Source organism: Papilio xuthus, unplaced genomic scaffold, assembly GCF_000836235.2.
Source record: "Papilio xuthus unplaced genomic scaffold, Pxut_1.1 DF827680.1, whole genome shotgun sequence".
NCBI classification, from domain to species: domain Eukaryota; kingdom Metazoa; phylum Arthropoda; class Insecta; order Lepidoptera; family Papilionidae; genus Papilio; species Papilio xuthus.
Window position 1 is genome coordinate 2,337,902 of NW_013530969.1, and position 21,271 is coordinate 2,359,172.

Below are 21,271 nucleotides of genomic sequence, written 5' to 3' on the forward strand. Positions count from 1 at the left end.
TCTAGAGATACCTTAAACAATCATTCATCCATCCATCTAAACATTCTCATTTAGAATTCTAGTGAGACGCCAGCAAAAACATCAGTTGTCAAGTTCTTATTAGTATCAGTTTCACCCTTTATTATTTCTTATAAGGAAAAGATAAGAAGGGGAAGTGGTTTGATGGAGTACGGGATGCATAGTAAGGGGAAATATTATCTATCTGTGCGTCTCTTCCATAGTCTAATAAAGGTAGGCAATTGTCGCTTCGCCATTTCGGCGAGTTAGTAGCCGCTTGCTCGATTGTCGCCTTATAATTTTTGTAAAAAAACATATTTCCTATTATAAATTTTTTTTATGTAAATGTCCATACAAAGATACAGAAAATCAAAAATAAAAAGAATGAGAAAAAAACTGGTTTTATACGAGTTTCTTTATATTACCCCATTTGACAAATATTTGTCAGTAGAAAAAATCTGGCATTTGAAGTCAAAATGGTTTTAACCTTAATTTGTAATTTATGTGGTTGTGATGAAACAAAAGAAACATTTGATGAAGATGATTTTCCTAGTTCCGAACAAATATGGGGCATGTTGGGGGTCTTGTTGGCGACTGTGGGGTATTGGCTTGTGTTCACTATAAGGTAAATAATGCTACAAATAATAACTAAGTTTAAAATGTGCATTACTCATTTCTTGTTTAATCTCCCCACACTGATCTCACCCAGTACTTTGAATTTCATTTGGGAATTCAAATACTTTATTTGCTGATATATAAATAATTTTTATGTTTTTTTCTCACACGAAATATTTGTGCAAACTAAATAAAATACAGGTCTATAAAATAATTTCTTTAATTAAAATATAATTTTCTAATATGGCAATTTGTATATAAAATTATATATTGATCCCATCCATGCACCTTTAGTAAAATATAAACGATTAATAAAATCAAAAAATCGATTTAACATTAAAAATCAGTTCAAAACTTAAAATGTATTATTTAAGAAACAAACTTTTTCTTCAGGTAAAAATTTTGCAGTATCCTGAAGCATGTACTTGTGTTGGTCCTCCACGCGACCTTTCTTCAGAAGGTAGACCAAAATAAATTGATACGGAAAAACAGGTACATTATGGTGGAAGAAAAAGCGAAGTTTTACTCTTTCTATTATTTTCATATCGACAAAACAGAAATCGGCGGAACAACAGCTGCCTGGGGTTCTGGAAAAAAATCTTTCATTTAGCAAAAATTCCGATAACCACCAACTTTGTTACTATTATATAAACTTGGTAATAGAATATTTTAAGCCCAAATAATAATCAGTTCATTTCTAAGTACGGCTCAAACTAAGATAAATAGAGCTTTTATAATACTCAAAGAATAATGAATACAGGTAAGATGCAGATGTGTCATTTCTTACAAAAAATATCGAAGCGCGGGTAGAATAATTATTATATAATAAAAGAAAAAGCTAAGGTATAGTTTAGTTTTCCGCAACTTACAGCGAAAATATATTTTACGTGCGGGTAGGGTACATTTTGTCAAGTCAGTACTCCAAAAACCCCAGAAGTGTCTTAATGTTTATTTTAAATAAAATTAGTCTTAATTATAAATGAAAAGTTACCTTGGATCATATGTCAAAGTTTTCGCTTTTAGGGACTTGAAGATCATCTGGTAATATTGTCTATATTTTTTCCTCATTATAAGGACAATTTGTTTTCCTTCAAAAGGATACTTAGCGCCCAAAGCTTGTAATTCTAGATGCCAGTACACCGCAGCCTTGGCCACTTCCACGTTTGTGGCGTCCAACTCTACTATTTTAGGATGTTTTAACCATTCATACATATCTTCCTAAAATTTAAGATAATTTTCGTAACATATATACTAAAATATATAAAGACCAAACAGTTGAAGTGTTGAGTGCAGATTTAAACCTTCTACCAAACCACACATAAGACAGGCGTGTAGTGGAAGAAATTCCACGTTTTGTCTGATGAGTGTGGTACCGGAAGCCTAATTGTAGTGTTCTTTCCGTTCCCACCCTTATTCTTATAAGAGAAGGGAAGTGGAAGTAGATTTTCTGGATGAGCGGATGCGTGGGAAGGGAAAATTTTCCCTTTCTACAAATCCCCTTTTCCGTCTAAGGTAGGCAACTCATCTGCAATTGCGGATGTCTATGAGCAACAGTCGCTTCGCTATTTCAGCGATTTCAGGTAACCGCTCGCTCGTTTGCCACAAATATGATACAAAAACAAATACAAGTAAAATTCTATAACAGGGTAAAAACTTTTACTTACACGTAGGAATTTCTTGCAACGGAAACTGTCATATATGAAACTAACATGAAGCAACCATTTACCAGTGGCAAGGGAACACACCATCATTCCAGTAAATGTATCATTGGGCAAAATTGAAATAAAATGTGTTGCCATCATCTCCATTTTTGTATTCTCTGCTACTACTCCACCTAATTCGTTGATCATCGCAACGATTCGATCACGATCCTGTATACATAAATAGAAAATATAAACATCCTTTTGCAGAGACAGAAAAACAATGTTTTTATACAGGTTTTTAGCAGTAAAAGATCTCTTTGGATTTTTTTATATTTATATAAATACTATTAGGAAAATCCGACACTGTGTACTGTGTGACGGTGTAAAGCGCAACACTAGCCTTACTTGTCGACGTTTATGTCCCCTCACTATGCATCCTGACACTTGTCTTTGTAATAAAGCGCGCCATTCTCGCCAAAAAATAATGTCAAAAAATACTTACATGTATAAGTTCAGACAACATAAACACTTTTTTGTCGCAGGCACAAATCAAGTTCTGTTTCATTTTCCATGAGTCTTCAGAAGTACCACTTGGAGAATTATAGTCACTATCTGAAATTTACATTATGATTTTTACTGATATAAAACTTACCATTTCTCTTCTAGTTTATATAACTAGTTTATAAATGTGGAAAAGAGATTTAGGTGAAGATATTTAATTGTTGCTTTGTAATAAAAATTAACCATAGAGATCATAAAATCACCTAAATAGTTTGTAAAATAAGGGGTTTTCATTGCAAAGTATTTATGCTAAACATGTTGTACCATTCTTTCTGAAAAATCAGAGAGAACACGAACAGATGTTTTTACAGTTCCATACTTTGAAAGAATAAAATGTAACCCTTGTAGAATCACTATCTTGTTCGTCCGTTTGGCGATCTATCAAGATCTTATTTTGGTGGTAGAATATCTCAATCGTAATTAAATATTTGTAGTAATTTTAAACTTGTATTATAATATATGTATTTACAATATAAAATAAAATTTACCAGAAGTTGCTTCAGGTAATGTGGCCTTTATTGTGCTTGTGACTGATTTAGAGTTGATAGGAGCATAGTTATTTGATTTCTTTTTTAGCCTATAATTCTCAATGTATTTACGAAATGGAAAGTAGTTTGATGTTTTTGCTTTGCTTGTTTCAATCCAATTACGGAATGTTACCTTTTTTGGAGTGCTATGCTTGCTTGATGTTCTGAAACACAAATGTCTGAGCTTTTGTACACTTCACTGACAAAGTTTGATCCTGTATTTTAAAGTGATTAGTAAATGCAGAAAGTAAATTGTCTCAGCGCAAGCAAAATGATAGTTTGAATAAATATAACTAATGAAGCAGTAATTAAGTACCTATAGCATTATTTTACATTTGGTATTTGTCTTGTTAGTAAAAGCACCCCAAGAAGTGATAATGCAATCTTGACTCCAGCCATGCCAAAACTGTATTTAAACTCACTCGCTCCCTATTTTTGAAAGAAAAGATTTAAATGGACTGGATTTTGGTGTTTCTTTGTCTTCTACTCTTTTGCATTCAATTTCTTGATAAATGTCTTCGATTGACCACCCAATTTGGCGACGCACAACTTTTGGCTTTCTGGTCTTTTCTAATATTGGAACAGAATCTACACAGTCCTCTCCACTATCATATGTTGATCTTACAACATTAAAATGAGCATCTTTCAAATGTTTCAAATAAACCAACTTTTCTGTGTGAATTTCATGGCACAATGGACATACATAATGCTGTAATTTTACATTTGTTGTGCATCTATTAATATGAATAACATAATCATCATAATTATCATATTTCTCTTCACAGAGTACACATTGTATGTTAACATGTGTTGGCTGATTTTTGGAATGTGTACTTTTGTCAGGTGTAAAGTATAGACTGCTATCAGTAGCAACAAGTGTCTCATCGCTGCCAGACCCAATCTCAGAACCAGTGCCTGATCGCTGCAATTCATTTTGTTCAATCGTACAAGTCACATTGCAAGTGTGTGCTCCAAAGTGGTTGTATGATTGATTACAATATACACACTTCACTGAGTCCACATCACTGTCAGTTTCATCACTGGTTTCATCAATTGTCTTCAAATGGGCATCAAAGTTATAGTCTCTAACATTATGTTGATTATTTCCACCTTCAACTAAGCCATTATCAGAATGTATATGAAATTCTTGATTGTAAAAGTCACCGAAGTTTGTAGAGATAGGCTTTTCCATTTGTTCTTCTAAAATAAAGGAAAAGATAATAAAGTTCATACAGTGAAGATAATAAAATTACAAAATTATAAAATGAATTAAAGCAACTGTTTATTAATACATACCAGGACATTTATGAAGTAAAGTATTTGTTCTTTCACATTGTAGCTTAAACAAATAAGCGGTGCTTAAATTTTCCACACAAGTTGTACATACTCTGTCTGATAATCCATCACCTTCATGTATCTAAAACAAAATATATTTAACTACAAAGTCAAATAACACAAGTCTAACAGCATGTTTATGTGAAACTTGTTTCACAACATTTTCTCTAAAATGGCAAAATGGTTTAATTGAAGTTTTTAATGCAAAGGAAACACACAGCCAAGCCAAGAAACAAACATTGTCAACACTTTCTATTGTTGACAAAATAAATAAGCATGCCTGTGTGACCACATATTGTACTATTGCATAGATTCAGCAAGTCAATGCAATCGATAACCTATTTCTAAGAAAGACTTCGTAATATTTTATAATTGTGATCGTTTTCATACGTTTGTTGCTAATTCTCTATTTACCTTATCAAATAACAAGGACGACGAACATACCTGAACATCAGCAAAAGCCATAACCATATCTGACAGTTTCATGATACCATCATTTTCAAAAATTGAACAAAACTCCCCAAGTTTTAAGCACAGCCTACATTTCTGGAATGTTTTAGTCATTTTATCTTACTTTCTAATCAATATTTGCAGCTTAGGTAATATTATTCATCAATCCTGTTTATAAACAAAAATAAAATAACGCATAACTTCTACATTTTTAAACCAACAACGACTATTAAATTGACATTGACGCTTAAGTTTAAAAAGACGCTCGACCCCTCGACACTATTGGCTGCTATTGGCCATCATGAAAATAGAAAATATATTTTTGACAAAGACAAACTGAGTCTATGGTATGAAACAAAAACCACGCCCAATTTTACACTTTTACTACGGCGTAGCATTTAGAAGTAAACTAGACACTTTTCCTCTACAATTTTATTCTGTAAACTCTCTATTCTCTCAAGTATTTTTACGTAGGAATTCGGACACAGTATTTTAAATTCTGCTTTTACACTTCGAGTTGAACGGAGTTGGTCGACTAGACAAAGAAACGATTTAACATATATTCTTCACTTGTACAAATAGAACTACATCTCTAATGGATATCCTTCTAAATTCCATTCCTCGTCCCATTAACTTTAAAACCCTCTTAACCTATGTAAATACCCCGTTTTATGTGATTACATTAACGAAGGGCAATGTGGTTTTGAAAAAAAAATAAGAGAAAAAGAAAATAGACACAAAGAAAATGCACTAAAAAGTAACAATATAATGTTATGAACACCCTTGAACCCTTGAAAGTAAGAAAGTTCACTTCTTTTTTGTAATCCTTCCTAATATTATAAATGCGAAAGTACTCAGTCTGTCTGTCCTTCGTCCACGCAAAAACTACTGAACTGATTTAAATGAAATTTGGTATACAGATAGTCTAAAGCCTGGCAAAGGACATTTGCTATTTTTTATCACTTACAAGGGTTGTAATGGGTTGAAAAGGAAGGTGTAAGTTTTTATGGGAATATCGTCAGTTTTTCACTTAGAAGCTTAAAAATATTTTTTAGGCTTTTGTTTGATATAACATTAAATTTTTGTAAACACTTTACCCTCAAAGTGTAAAATAACAATAGGGGATGAAAATTTTTATTAGAATATCTGAGGTTTATGTGAATGTTTTGTCAGTTTCCTTTTTTTTTGTTATGTTTTAAGTAAGTAGCCTACATAATTAAATGATACCTAAAGGCAGTATTTCACGCGGACGAAGTCGCGAGCACAGCTAGTATGTCTATATTGTACAAATGTTGTTATTTCGGAGTCGGTATCACAACTCACAACCAAAGAGTAGGTATATGAAGTAAATGCTCACAACCAACTGACAACCATCAAAAAATTAATTGTCAATGTCAAACTAATTATCTGTAATCAGACTATTGAAACAAAACAAATAAAACCTTTATACCTTTGTTACGAAAATGCATCATAAACTTCCCACAAATACAACATTGTACGGTAAATCTTTTCCATCATTTGAAGAACCAAAAATTATAGGGTATATTGGTTACGAAAATCTTATGTTTGCTAAAAGTGTAGAAAACAAACAAGTCAATTTAGATTTAAATTATTTGAGGGAAAAAACTGTGCTCAAGCCTCAAAACTTAGATGTTAAATTAGATGAGCTTTTAAAGTTTTTATTACAGAATGAAATACGGTTGAATCTATGCAAAAATTATGTGATAGATAATGCGAAGTTTATGTGCTATAGGGGATTAATGACTTGTATTGCATGTACTCCATATGAAAAAAAAGAAGGATGGAGACTGGTTGCAATTCTTTTTAAAGGCAACATTTATTTATGTAAAAGAGATACAGAAGAAAAGCGAATACAGAAACAGAATTTTACAAAAGAGGATCAAAAATTTACTTCGTGGGGATATAAATTTGAGCAATATATTTTATCAGGTAACTTTACAATTGTACTTTTTTAATTAAATGCTTACTAATACTGAAATTTGAAAAGTTTCATATCATGTTCTCAGCTTAAGGTACTCTGAAAATATAAATATCTGTCAAAAAATCTTATAGTCTAGAGCCTGTGCACATAGAGCCTGAGAAAGAATATAGGCTACTTTTGAGCGCGAAAAATGGGTTGTAAGGGGTTGAAAGTAGAGATGGAAATTTGTATGGAACTATAATCATTTTTGTTCACATTTAGAATCTTGAAACTTAATTTTTCCCTGTTAATATGATATAAATAATTTGACACAAAAAGTTTGTAACAATTTTACACTCATAAGTGCAAACTAATGATAGAATAACAAAAGTTTGTATGAGAATATATAAGGTTTATTTCATTTGTTTTGTTGTAATGTTTTATAAATTTAGGTAAAATAATTAGTCTAAATAGTTAAAATGCTACCTGACGACAGTATTTCACATGAACAAAGTCATGGGCACGGCTACTATGTTTGATGCAGTACATTAAAACAGTGGTAGCTTGACTGGTACCATACAATGGCCATACATAAGGCAGTTGTGAAGTAGAAGTGATTCCATTTGATGTTGTGCATGCTGGAGCGCTAATTTTAGTCCTCTTTACCCTCAACTTTCTTACAAAGCAGGGATGGAAGGGAAAGTTGATATGACTGAGAAGGGGATTCTCCTGATGATTAATGGTTGGCAGCTCATCTGCAAATGTCTATGGGCAGTGATTGCTTTGCTATCTTGGTGAATAAAAGTGGCCTTTTCATGATTTTCTATAAAAAAAAAGACTTCAATACTTGAGGGATAAGAAATAGAAAAAAAAATCTTAAAAACCCTTCTTTATTTCAGAAAGTCCTCATGCTGAGCCCAACCCTAATTTACCTCTTGATGAAAATAAAGAATTTTCCTTGGTATTTAAAACACATTTAAAGAAACATACTTTGATATATGGTGCGGAAATGGATGGAATTCGATGTGATAAAACTAGTGTAGAATCACCTCCGGACATAAATGATGATAAAGATGTTATTATAAACTACTTATCAAAGAACAAGTTTATAGAATTGAAAACTAACAGACATATTGAATTTTCGCGCCAGAAGAGAAACTTCAGGTAACTTTTACAAAGGTAAATTTATACATAAAGATGAATTATAATTTGCCTTTCTTTGAGAGTAAAAACATTTGACTTATTATATAAATTCATAAAGACAATTTGACCAAAACTAATATTTATGAATTGTTTTTATCATATTTAATTTATAAAAAAATAAACATTAAAGATAGCCACAGAGACAGATAAGGATTATTTTAGGGATTGTGATACAAAATTGCTAATTAATTATCTTTGCTGAACTTACATTGAAATGAGTGACAGTATATTTATTTTAAACCTAAGTGTATTAGCTAAAGAAACATAAGGTTCTAAACTGAGTACTTTAGTAAATACATTTATAATTTTTTGTTTGTGCATTTTATTTTTTGACTTCATATGACATTTTTGTATTATACTAAAAAGATATAAAAACTTTTAAAAATATATAATTGTAGAAATATATAAACTTATGCAAGTGATTGCAAACTTTTTTGACATATACATGTCTTAATCATTTAATTTTAATTATTATTTGTAAGGGCTATAATATATGTGTTTTTACTTAAAGTGGGCCATAATGTGGAATGTGAAGAATACTGTGTTTTATTTTTGTGCTAGAATTTGACTTTGTTGTTTTTTTTTGTATGGCTTATGTGTCTGAATTAAAAATTCATTTTCATTATTATTCATTGGGTGGAATATGTCTGACCCAACCTACATTTCGTAGTACGTTATATATTATATTAAAAATAAGCAATAACAAAATGGAATTCTTTGAATTCATGTATATTAAATATTTTATATACCTTATTTTTACAATTATCTTATTTCAAAGGCTTTTCAAAACAATAAAATGGTGGTGTCAGTCAATGTTTGCTGGTGTCAATACAATTCTATGTGGATTTAGAAATGACGATGGTGTTGTTGAAGAATTAAAAGTATATGAAGTAAATGGTCTACCAAAAATATCACGGGTAAGCAAATTGGACTTTGTCACCGTTTTGAAATTATGTGGTAGAGTGGTACTTAACAGTGATAGAGCCCGCTTTAACATCTTCGCACGAATTGACCCGGCTCGCCCGGTGAAATACCACGACCACACAGAAGACAGGCGTCAAGTGAAAGCAATTCCGCGTTTCGTCTGATGAGTGTGCGTCCTGGAGGCCTAATTTAGTCCTCTTTCCCTTCCCACCCTTTTTCTTATAAGGAAAGGATGGGAAGTGGAAGTGGACTTTCCGGATGAGAGGATGCATGGGAAGGGAAAATATTTCCTTTCTGTGCATCCTCTTCTCCGTCGATTAAAGTTAGGCAACGCATATGCAATTGCGTATGTCTATGGGCAACGGTCTCTTCGCTATTTCAGCGATTTCAAGTGGCCGCTTGCTCGTTTGCCACCTTATAATATAAAAAATATAATGTTTAATACTGCATGTAACTGAAATCTTTATTTGTTACTAGCTGTCGCCTGTGCCTCTGTCCGTGCGAATTAAAAAAAACATAATTAGTAGTCTATGTGTTCTTCCAGACTATGTTCTACACCTATGGCAAATTTCAGCGATGTCGATGCTGCCGTTCTGGATATATCTTAAAAAAAAACATCCATCCATCTAAATATTTGATTCGCATTTATAATATTATTAGTAAGAATTAGTAAGTGCATGTTTGCGTAGATGTATGAATGTAGAAGAAGCGAGAGAGGTGTGTCAGGACCGCGCTAAATGAAGGTCCATGGTCTCTTAAATAGTTGTCCTAAAAAAAATTATACCTAAGATAATATAAAACATTTAAAATGTGATTTTTTTTGCAGGGATTTTGGAATCCAAATGTTTGTTTCGATTTTTTAGAAACATTTTTGACATATGTTAAAGAATGTTTAACAACAGAAATACGAAATAAATACGGAGAGAGGGCATTAAATAAAATACATGCTCTCCCCTTGATAAGCTTGCATTTTGAATGGTATCCCGGTTCACCAGTTCGTGTGACAGACAATTATGTACATGAAGATGATCCAATATTGCCCACTTGGTTTACAGAAAACTTTATGGCCTTTAGATGCGACGAGTGAATGACCATTCTTTGAACTTTATTTTAAGATATACTGTAATTTAATAATAAAAGTAAATATTTTTATGTTTTATATTGGTTACTTTATGATATATTAATTAATTTGAGCAATTCTTCTCTGTTATATTTATGTTTGAAGTATTTTAAATATCGATTGACTATCTTGACTTAGTATGTAAGTGGTAATGATTACTTTATAGAAATATTTTGATAAAAGTGTTGTGTTATTTTATATAGAAAATATACATTATATATTTCAATAATTGTTGTTTTATTCCGATACCAGTTCTTATGGCCCGGTTTTGTAATATGCGTTCGAAGAACCTAATAAGTGCTCTATAACCCATGACCACCACATCATTTCGACTGACAAAATTTTTAACATGACATGACAATGACAAAGTGGTTGCCCAATGTTTTAAATTCGATTATACACCGTAACGAAAAGATTTATTTAGCTTTAATTAAAAAAAAATGCAGTTGTTATCCATTACATATTAGTAAGATAGATAGATATCATCATCATCAGCTCACTATACGTCCCCACCGAGGGGCTCGGAGCCTACCCTAGGTTAAGGGTGATTAGGCCATAGTCAAGAAGATGGAGTGATTAGGCCATAGTTAAGATAGATATATATTATAGATATAAATTGCGATAGACAAATCTATTGCCAACAGATCGATGCTAATCTTTGTTTCCTGGGTTTAAATAATAAAATGATAAGACAATTACTATCATACCATTTATTATCACTGCATAGCAAATGGTGTAAATCAACATCCATAAGACTAATCAACAACATGGATATTTTTTTACTTAAAATATAATAATTAAATCTATTTTTATTGTAATACATTTAAAAAAGAAAAAAAAAACAATAATATTAACGGAACAACATAATTGTTTTTAAAATGTACAATGTCATGAAATCATATATCTATCAAATTAAAAAAGAATATTTACATAACAGTTTTTTTTCAATCTCCATCATATGACTGATAATTGTATTCAATATAAACATTATCTGTGTTATTGTTTCGTTACAAAATCTGACAAAACTTGAGTCTGCTTTTTTCATGTTAAAGATTTCCTAACTAGTCCAGGTTAAAAAACATTTATATACTTAAATCTATTGATACCAGGCATCGTAACAATAAAATTCACTTAAAAATTATAGTTTATACAACAAAGAAAATAACAAAGTACTGGTTTATTATTATTCATACATAGTATGGCTATTTTACATAGAAACCGTTGTCTTTAAGACACGACGTATTAAAAGTAAAAATAAAAATATAAACATTATAATAAAAAATATTTCCACTGTTCATTTTGAACAGTAAATATAAACAAATTCTAGAATGTAAAATACAAAAAATGAAAGCATCGCTTAGCAAATTTCATGATCATATCAAACAATTATATTAAAAAAAAATTAACGCGAAATATTTTTAATGAATACGTATTAACGCAGAAAAACTTCATCCAACCGTGATTCTGAAGTGGACATTTTCGGTCTTTTTAGGGTTCCGTACGTCGAAAGGAAGAAAAACAGAACCCTTATAGCATCATTTTGTTTATTTAAAATGAACGCTAATAGAAATACACTGAAACAAGCTAAAAGTAATTCCATTGATCTAAATAATTCTCACATCGATTATGAAACTATACATCTATAATTTTCTCATCTTAACTAGAAAACATTCACACCAAGAACATTTAGAGACTAAAGGATGCATTGCTAAAATTATATATTAAGTGATTTCAAATTCAAACACGATACAATATCGTATGAATATTTGTTATTACTTTGCGAACACACACATAAAAATTGTGTACGCAAAATTATTTGTGACAAAATTAAAAAAAAAAATAAGGAAAAGTCTATTTATTACTAGCGATCTAAATGTTTTAAGTTTGTGGTGAGAAATCAACAGATTAGATAATTACATAAAATGATGAATTTTTAGGCCTAGTATTATTTTATGTGTGATATATTTCGTATTAATTAATGAAATATTTTGTTGTAATTGTACAAAATTAGACGTATGATGGATGTTACGATGATGTTCATTTTATTATTTATTATGATATAATATGGAATACAAAAAAAATATATATTTACACTAATAACTATAACAATGTACATTTATAATAATTAGGTACAAATGTTTTGGTTGGTCGCACCAAATTGCAAAAAATGTACCGCTTTACGGATCGACTGTTACCACCACGTGACCTATCTTTTCAAAATTATATTAACATCGCGGTGAAAATATCTACAAACTTTATAACAGTCTTCTGTTTCACTTATATAAATGTATGCAATATCCCTGTCAAGTCAATGTGTTTTGTACTAGTGCTTACAATCCTTATAACCGTTTTAAAGGTTAGGGAACATACCCATACTACGTGACCTATTTTTTAGTTTTTTACTCCTCCCTCCCCTCGGTGACCACTCGTAGTACATGCCAAGACCCTCCCATCTTTAGTTTTTACGTAGTAATTCATAATTATGGTTTTTAATCATTTCGCAAACATGAAAGAAAAAAATGGCTCATACTCGTCTTTATTGCATAAGACTGCATGCATACTTAAATTACTAGTGAATGACAAAAATCTGAGCCACACCCCCGCTCCTGTGACTCACCGTAGTATTTTAAGGAGCCCCTCTCCCAAACGGGTCACGTAATATGGGTACGTTCCCTTAACAACAGAATATTTAGGCACGTGCCACACGAATTGATTATGTGAAACATTCGACATTAACATAAGAATAATCAAAGAAGCATTAGTATAATAATACAATATTATCATAAAAAAAATTATAAAAAAAGGCTATTTGGGACCAAAAATTAAAAAAAAAAAATTATACGCCCTTCGCAGTTATTTTGTTGTAAGAAGCGTGCCCGTGACGGATGGCAATATTGGAATTATGTACTTTGTTTTTAAGGAGGTTTGCAGACACCAATACAAACAAGCAGCAAATAAACTAGCCGATTGTGATTCTAACTTAAAAAAAAACAGGCTTAGCAAATGAAAGGAAGGAGGTAAACGTAGATTGAAATTGAAATATAGGCTTTGTAGTATTAAAAAATATTGGTCATATAATATATATAGTCAACTTAATACACCTTCTAAATCTATGGACAATGTTAATATGTATTTTGATACCTTCTTTTAGTCTGCACTGTACTAAGCTTTAATTTTCCAGTTAATTTTCCTTATGATTGAAATTTATTCCAAAGATGTAAGTATTATTATTGTGTATATTTTATTTTATTCTTTTTATGAGCACTGTATAGATATTTTGTTACAAGCAATTCTTTTTAGTTATATGAAAATTCCAAAATGCAGTTAACAAGTGAATTTGCATAATTTATGACATTAAATACGCAAACATAAATTGCACTTGGAAAGAGACAATCAGGTATTTTTGGTTTCGTAGAGCGTTGTCTCTTTCGCACAAACGACCGGTTGCTTAGGTTAGACAAAGATGAAATTAGTAGATTGCTTCCTTCCTAATAGTCGAAGTAAAAGATAATATTTATATCGTGTACCGAAGTTGATTATTTAAAAATTTAAATATTTTAATCTTTTATTATTTTATCCACGTAACAAATAAATTACAAATGTGCGATCGACAATATTTATAATTTTAATATAGAAATTGTAATATTGAAATTAGATACAATATTCACTTGACAGTTTAGGGACAGATTTTTTTTTAACTTCTTTGGATTTCATTTAAATGGCTTCAGTTTTTGAGTTAAAACATAAATCGTCTTAGGTCGGCCTGGTAATGGTATCTAAGATTTAATTCAAACGAATTAAATGGATAATTTAAATGGTTTCCATCGTCAATTGATAAGCTCCCTGCAACCATTATAACGGCACATTTTAAATATTCATACTACATTAAATGTAGTAATTGTAAATTTAGTATATAAGAGTAAAACTCCTATTCGATAATAAAATATATTAAATCTTTGTGCTAACTTACAATAAATTCATTTATAATAAACTATATACTATGTATATCTTAAAAACCAATTATGATTACTGAGCGCGCTTGGCACGCCGGGTTGGTCTGTTCTATACCAGAGTACTACATAGCTTCAGCTACATCCTCAACAACTTGATGGAATTCTCTTCTTATGTATTATTAGACAATTAAAATTGATTGCATCACCCTATATATAAAGTACATATCAAAATTTCGATGTCATTCAATTTAATGAATATATATTGTCATGAAGTACATATCGGCATTAGATATCATAACATTTTCACACAAATTCTATCTCATACAACATTTCAAAATACATAAAATTGACGAAGAAATTGAATTAAATAAGACACAAAAGTCACAATATGTAAAATTTCTATGGCTTTATCATTAAATAAAATAATCCTCTAGTATGTTGTATGATGACATCGACCATTTAACAGGTTTCATAGTAATCAGTTATCACAATAATATGGTGCATCTTATTGACTCGGATATCAGAGAGTGTGCGATCCATATTTTACATTTAAACTATGATACACAAATTTACAAATAAATGTCGACCTTCACTGAAGGCATAAAAATAATATTGTACTTTAAAAAGACATCAATGATTCTGTACAAATTGAAACATAATGTTAATAAGTTCCACTAGAGGTCAACGTATGGAGTCCCGTCCATTTTATCGAGGTCCGCCAACAAATCTGACGAAGTCAGTGGCGCTAATATATCTTCCCGTAGCATATCTAAAGGTGATGAAAGACCCTGATCATTGTCTACCATATTTTGAATTTGAGTCGTGCCACACACTTCAACGGAATTACCATTGATAAGAAAATCTCTGTTACTGTAACTAAACACGCTCCTGTCTTCCGCGAGCTGCGGAGTCGATGGTACGGACTTTGATGATATGCCGTTCGATGCATTGGAATAATTGTCTGTTGCGAATAATTCCCTCGAACGCCGCGAATCGATCTGCAGGTTGGGCGCAGTGCGTTTGTACGGCAACGGCGTACTCGGCACCGACCGTGACGTGTAGTACTTGCTTTTATCCGGTACGAGGTCCGATAGGTCTAATTCGATACTGTTGGTCCTTTTCAAAAACTCCTCCACATTATCTGTCCCGGCATCTTCGTTACCAAAAGAGTGATTAAATTGGCTATTCCTGTCTAGCAATTCATTGGCGGTAGGAATAAATGGATTTAATTGTTCGTCAGTTAAAATTTGTTGTTCGGGTATAGCATCGCAACCATTGGTTAACGCATTGTTAGCATTCAAAAGATTCGGTGCGGCACCCGTGTTAAGTACATCATTACTGCTATCTATCGCGTCATAAATCTTGTCTAGTGTTTCTGGATTAAGACCGGCCTTCGATATGTCGCAGGTATCAGCAAGCGACCCGAAATCGCTAAATTCGTTCGGTACCGGTGTGGGAGGAACGGAACCCACAGGAGTGTTATTGTAACTCAAAAGGCCGATATTGTTCATACCGGGCTTTAATGGTACTGATTGTGATCTATACGAAGTGTCGAGACCCAATCCATAACTCACTGGCTCTTGAAAGAATTGACTCACTTCTCGTGATAAAGGATCAGCAGACAACGGTTGAGCCAAATCTCCGTTTACATTTTCCCGAAACAATGAGTTGGGAACAAAATTTAAGCACACGTGGTTTGTACCATTTTGCATAAACGGAGTATTTTGAAGCATTTGATTTTTATATTGAGTGATTATATTTGGCGATGGCGGAGCTGACATAGGTTGGCAATATTTGATAGAATTGCAAACTGATGATTTAGAGATAAACTTTTGGTCATTGGGCACCGCAAACTGTTTAGGACCCGAATCGTTCATGCCGAGAGATAATGGATTTCGCCGTCTCCTTCCATTTAATTTAGGCGTTGGACGAGAACAAAGTCGTGATCTAGGCACCGGCGTATTCCTAGGACTTACAAACGGACTAGCGGCAGTACTGTGCGAAATCGGAGAGGTTTGAAGAGACCCGCCCATTATAACAGATTTGTTCATCTTTGTAGGACTGTGTCCTCTATCGTTAAATCCTAGTGGGGATTTACAATGAAAATTACCAGGAGAATGACATGCATCCGATATAGGGACAAATTCATACTGCTGCGTTCTAGTCGTAGGACTCTGCGGTTCATGGCAGCTGCCGTTATACAGGTGAGTACCACCTGCCATGTTTGTTATCAATTGATTCGGCGCGTCAGTTCCTAAAGGAGCACAAGAACTATTTCCATTAGGGTTAGAGTTACACTGTTTGTTATCATTATTCATTTCTCCCGGGTCTGATAAAGTTGTGCCATTCATCAGATCCACTACGTTTGCTCCTAAGACAGGTTTGAAAGCTCCTTCGGCTACTAATGTATTAGATTTATCTGTCATCTCTTGAGACGTTTCTAATGGCACATGAACATCTTGATTTATTGCAACGCTTTGTGACCCATTTTGACTTTTTAAATTCTTAGCTAGTAACTCACGCAACTGTGATAATTTTTCATTTTTTCCTTGGCTGTGTTCGTCTTGTGGGTCTTGGCTTGTTTCTAAAAAAGGCGGTGCATTAAAATTTGTGTTCGCTTGCGCCGGTGCTTCTTGGTCCGTCTCGCGGTGATTGAAATACTGTAACAATTCCTCTTCGTGTTCTTGACTGTTGCCTTCGTTAAGATAGTCATCGAGGTCGTGCTTGTCTATGTTACATATGCTAATCACTCGTTCTCTATTTAATATTTCTGAATGTTTCTCTTCGCATATCATGCCAGTTTTGATATTGATCTCGACCAAGCCGCAACAAGAGTCGGGCGTGGCCGTTCGATCGGGTAAGTCTATTTTATCGGGGGAAGATGCCTTCGTTCGACAGTAGGGTTTGCGTAGTTTGGGGCGTTCGCACTTAGGCGTCAGAGCTTTCACCGACCGTGTCGGACTCGCCGCCTCCTGTTCCTCCCGAGCCAGCGCCGCGGCGGTGCTTTTGGACCGGCTCGTTAAGTTTTTTGGATCCTCTAAAAAACCAACCTCGGAACGAGCAGATGTTTCGGTGATGACCGACGACGTAGACGTTTCGGCGGAAGACAAGGCCTGCCTGGCGGCGGCCAACTTGCCACCCATTATTTCTGCGGCTCTCATCTTTTTCGGTAAGTATTCTGTTCTGGGAAAGTCCTCGGTGACATGATGCGTGGGGCGCGTGTCTATTTGAGAGGAGCGGGGAGAGCCGCCCTGTGTCTCACTCTGATAAGTTTCGAGGATGAGTTTTTTGCCGGGTAGCGGAAGGCGCGCCGGCGGAGGTTCCGGAGGTCGCCGTCGTTGCAATTCAGTACGTTCCGTAGATAGATCTAGTGAGGCGTCGCTGCTTAGGTTTATAGGTAAATTATGCGTCGTGTCAGCGGGCAAGGTTAAGTCACGTGGTGCATAGGGCGGCTCGAAGACGTAAGGGTCGGGGCGGTATTCGTGAACGGACATCGGATGGGGCGAGGGCGTCATGTGCGGAGGAGGAGGGTGGGCGCGCGGGGGGACGCCGTAGGGAGGGAAGGGGGGACGCACGTCGTACACAGGCATGTAAGGAGGTTGGTATCCGTAGCCCGGTTCCGACATCATTTCGCTTTCGTGTTTTACTGGACCATGTTGACTTACGTAAGAAGTAGACGGCGGAGACTCTCCGCTAATCTCTTGACTTTTGTTCTTTTTTGGTCGACCTGGTGTGCCTTGCGTCTGTAATTAATTGCCATGCTAGGAAATTTATCAAAAATAAAACAACGTATTTTGTTCAAAAATTTACACTCACCTGTAATTTTCGCTTCAACTGTTTGATCAATTGTCGACCGGAGGGTTCGTCTGCAGGCGCTAGGACGGAAAAAATATTTTTAAAGAAATAGGCTTGGCATAATGGATAAATACATAGTATGAAATTACATTAAAACAATTTATAAGACTTCTATAAATCTATAAAAAATATCTAAAAAAGAAAGAAATGTAATACCATGTCCTATCGGCGGAGGCGATGCACTGGCGGGCCCGGGCGGCGCTCTCTGACTCGTGCCGACTGTCACCAGGTGACGAGACAGTTCCCCTATGCTTCCGAATTTTACACCTTAAAACAAAGTAAAACAGTTCGTATTTGTATCACAAATATCGATAGTGCCATTAGATCTTACTTCTTACTAATATTATAATCACGAATGTTTAGATGGATGCATATTTGTTTGAAGGTATGTTCAGAACGACTGAACAGATCGCAATGAAATTTGGCATACATATAGAATATAATCTGGAATAACACATAGGCTGCTAATTATGGTTTTTGAATGTTGTAGAATAGACGAAAACAATTGTAATAACAATATTTATCTTACCAAGTGTACTTTCAGCCCAGTCACAAACAATTCTTTCAGTTTCTCTAGGAGCAACTGTGGATTCCTGAAAACCAGATTTATAAATAAATTCCTACTATTACTATACTCTCTAGCTAATTCTAAATAAGACATATGAATATAAGGTTCAATTGAAAATCAGTTTCCATTGCTGCGTGGTGACCATTTTGGTAAATTTTTGTTTTTACAATAATATATATTCACTGTAGCAAAAAACTTATTTTCTTTCTATATCAAATATATTCAGTTAACATTTTTAATACTTATTTATATTTCATTAATTTACTTAAATTCAAATATAATCTTCAAACTAGTTGACAAGAGTCAATCTTTAAACAGTTTTTTTCTAATTTTAAGTCATTGTAACACTGAAGCAACTATCTACTAGTAATTAGCACCATCTGTGTGCAATTAAGTGACAATATGTTAAGAAGAAATAAAAAAAACATTTTAAATACTTTTGATGTTTCCCCTAATACAGGTAACTGCGGCACTTCCAGCTTGATCTTCTTCCGAAGACCAGCATAACAGTACCTGTAAGCCAAACTAATGTTTAAACAAAATAAAATTGAACAAAAGTTAATAAGAGATGCAAAAACACAGTTAAAAATATATTCTTTCTTATAAGCACATTTTATAGCTATGAAGGTTTAAAGCATACCTCGAGTTGCCACGTGTTCCCAGCCGACGAGGACGAACACTTGGATAAACTTGCTTCATAACCTTTCCAAAATCAGCTGTTGATAAAGGCTTCATGTTGCTACTCATGCAATGAGCTCTGAACAAAGAGATAAAATAAAATATTTATTCTAATACCAAATTAACCTATTATCTGTTGAGCTAATATCATGGAAGCCAGTAGGGTCAAAGTAAAATTCCATATGAGATGAAATGAAATTGTTGAATGGATATTATTAGCCAAATGAGAAAAATGTTATGTATTCCTGCCTTTTAACAAACATCCATACATCCAAACATTCGCCATTATAATATTAGTAAGATTTACAATGGTATGTTTTATAACTAAGTACTATTGGAAATATAATTAATATTTTGTTAGCTTTTTGCCAATAGCAAAGATTAATTATTTTGGTTGGTTTGCTGACTATTTATTTTGCATATGAGGATTTATGCACTAATTAACAATATTAATATCATCAATGTAAATAAAATGTAAGAAAAAAACAAATATTTTAGTAATAACTACCATACACATAAATAAATAAAATTAAAAACACTCACATATATTCATCATAAACATCTTGCTTTGGTAAGGAAACATCCGGATCAACTTCCAAATGAGTCTGTATCCATGTTACAGTTTGTTGTAGTTCCGCTCTAAAATCATACATACGCAATAATAAAATACATTAATAGTCCAACCATGGTATTTTACCTTGGTATTGTATTACATACCGTGAACCTAATGGATTGATCGGTTGTTTCAAAGGATCGTGAGGTGGAACACCTGTTGGCAGACGTAGATAGAGTAAAAGTCTCTCAGCACCACTTAGAGCCTCCACTGCATCTAACAATTGGGTTACTCTTTGCCGACCTTCTTGGCTGCAAGATAAGTGGTACACAAAAATTATTACAATCAATTGTAAAAAAAAAGATATCAAAGAAAAGTATTATTTTAATGAATTTCTGTAGTTTTAAATAGTAAAATAAACTATTAAACTATCTGAGCTTTTCTCTATCTAGCTCATAACAATCTCTATTTATATTTTATTGTGCTGTAGTCTTGTTTTCCATTTGGTTCCAAAGACTTTGGAACCTCATTATATTTTAATTAAATGTTAGAGCAGTTGAAAAATATTTGTACAAACAAGTACCAAATAACATAATATTACTTAAATTATTTACAAAAAAGATCTTACAATTTTCAAAATTAATTCATAGTTTCAATAGAACATAAAATAATTGTAAAAGTAAAGATATATCAATTACACTGTAAATTATAGTGATACTTGTAATAAGTATTTTGTTGAGTATACTTTTTTATTTGGTACAATTTTATTTATTTTAAAATGATTTCAATTTTTACAGCATATTTGATTCCAAAGCAATTAGTAAGCTAGACACGTTAAACGTAAAATTGTAAAAATATTGTTAGTTGGTAAATGAGCGATACCTGAGAGTATTCTCGACGATTTGTTGCATAGATGATATTTTGCTTGAGTCCATTATGGACTCTTTACTGGCACCCGGGGCACTATCAGTCCCTGGAATCGTTGATGGTCCCGGGACACTGATTGGAGCAACGACACTTTCTTTATCGTAAGACGCAGTTTGCCTATGTTTTGGATGATTGACATTTTCCCGATGAAGTTTCGCGTCATCCACTAATTCCCTATCGGCTTTAACATTTTTTGTATTATCATCACTGGCCCAAGGTTGAAATGGAGTCGAATGGTCCATTCTAACCCATGCAGGTCACAAAAATTTTATTGTTAGACTTCATATTGGAACTTTTTATCAAAATTTACTATGCGTAACAAAACTCCATTTTCTTGACAATTGACATTTGATCAGCTGTGTGGTGAGGTAGAGTGAAGGGGGGAAGGTAAACTTTCTGTGGATTCCAGTCTTTTGGCCAACAATTTGAATAAAGAAATAA

At 33.2% G+C, this 21,271-nt stretch overlaps 3 protein-coding genes across 4 annotated transcripts; 1 reads left to right on the forward strand and 2 right to left on the reverse strand.

Annotated features, from left to right (window-relative positions):
* Positions 1 to 925: 925 nt before the first annotated feature.
* LOC106117302 (uncharacterized) lies at positions 926 to 5,995 on the reverse strand. Of its 2 annotated transcripts, none has more exons than XM_013311542.1 (8): positions 5,123 to 5,995; positions 4,640 to 4,760; positions 3,766 to 4,543; positions 3,305 to 3,522; positions 2,758 to 2,867; positions 2,277 to 2,483; positions 1,604 to 1,830; positions 926 to 1,199 (listed from the first exon to the last, which is right to left on the reverse strand). In XM_013311542.1, the coding sequence occupies exons 1-8, from the start codon at positions 5,240 to 5,242 to the stop codon at positions 968 to 970; spliced, it is 2,013 nt and encodes a 670-aa protein (XP_013166996.1). In that variant the 5' UTR covers positions 5,243 to 5,995; the 3' UTR covers positions 926 to 967. The 2 variants fall into 2 exon arrangements, with proteins under 2 accessions (XP_013166996.1, XP_013166997.1); XM_013311543.1 differs by having other exon boundaries at positions 3,305 to 3,507; positions 5,123 to 5,991.
* A 514-nt stretch (positions 5,996 to 6,509) lies between these two features.
* On the forward strand, positions 6,510 to 10,348 carry LOC106117001 (decapping and exoribonuclease protein). Its single transcript, XM_013311067.1, has 4 exons — positions 6,510 to 7,078; positions 7,949 to 8,213; positions 9,031 to 9,169; positions 10,003 to 10,348. Exons 1-4 carry the CDS (start codon positions 6,592 to 6,594, stop codon positions 10,261 to 10,263), a joined length of 1,152 nt encoding a protein of 383 aa, XP_013166521.1. The 5' UTR covers positions 6,510 to 6,591; the 3' UTR covers positions 10,264 to 10,348.
* Positions 10,349 to 13,879: 3,531 nt separating this feature from the next.
* On the reverse strand, positions 13,880 to 21,170 carry LOC106117259 (uncharacterized). The gene is made up of 9 exons (XM_013311475.1): positions 20,786 to 21,170; positions 20,068 to 20,214; positions 19,894 to 19,989; positions 19,313 to 19,429; positions 19,110 to 19,185; positions 18,634 to 18,697; positions 18,261 to 18,371; positions 18,066 to 18,124; positions 13,880 to 17,992 (listed from the first exon to the last, which is right to left on the reverse strand). Exons 1-9 carry the CDS (start codon positions 21,070 to 21,072, stop codon positions 14,924 to 14,926), a joined length of 4,026 nt encoding a protein of 1,341 aa, XP_013166929.1. The 5' UTR covers positions 21,073 to 21,170; the 3' UTR covers positions 13,880 to 14,923.
* Between the last annotated feature and the right edge of the window lie 101 nt (positions 21,171 to 21,271).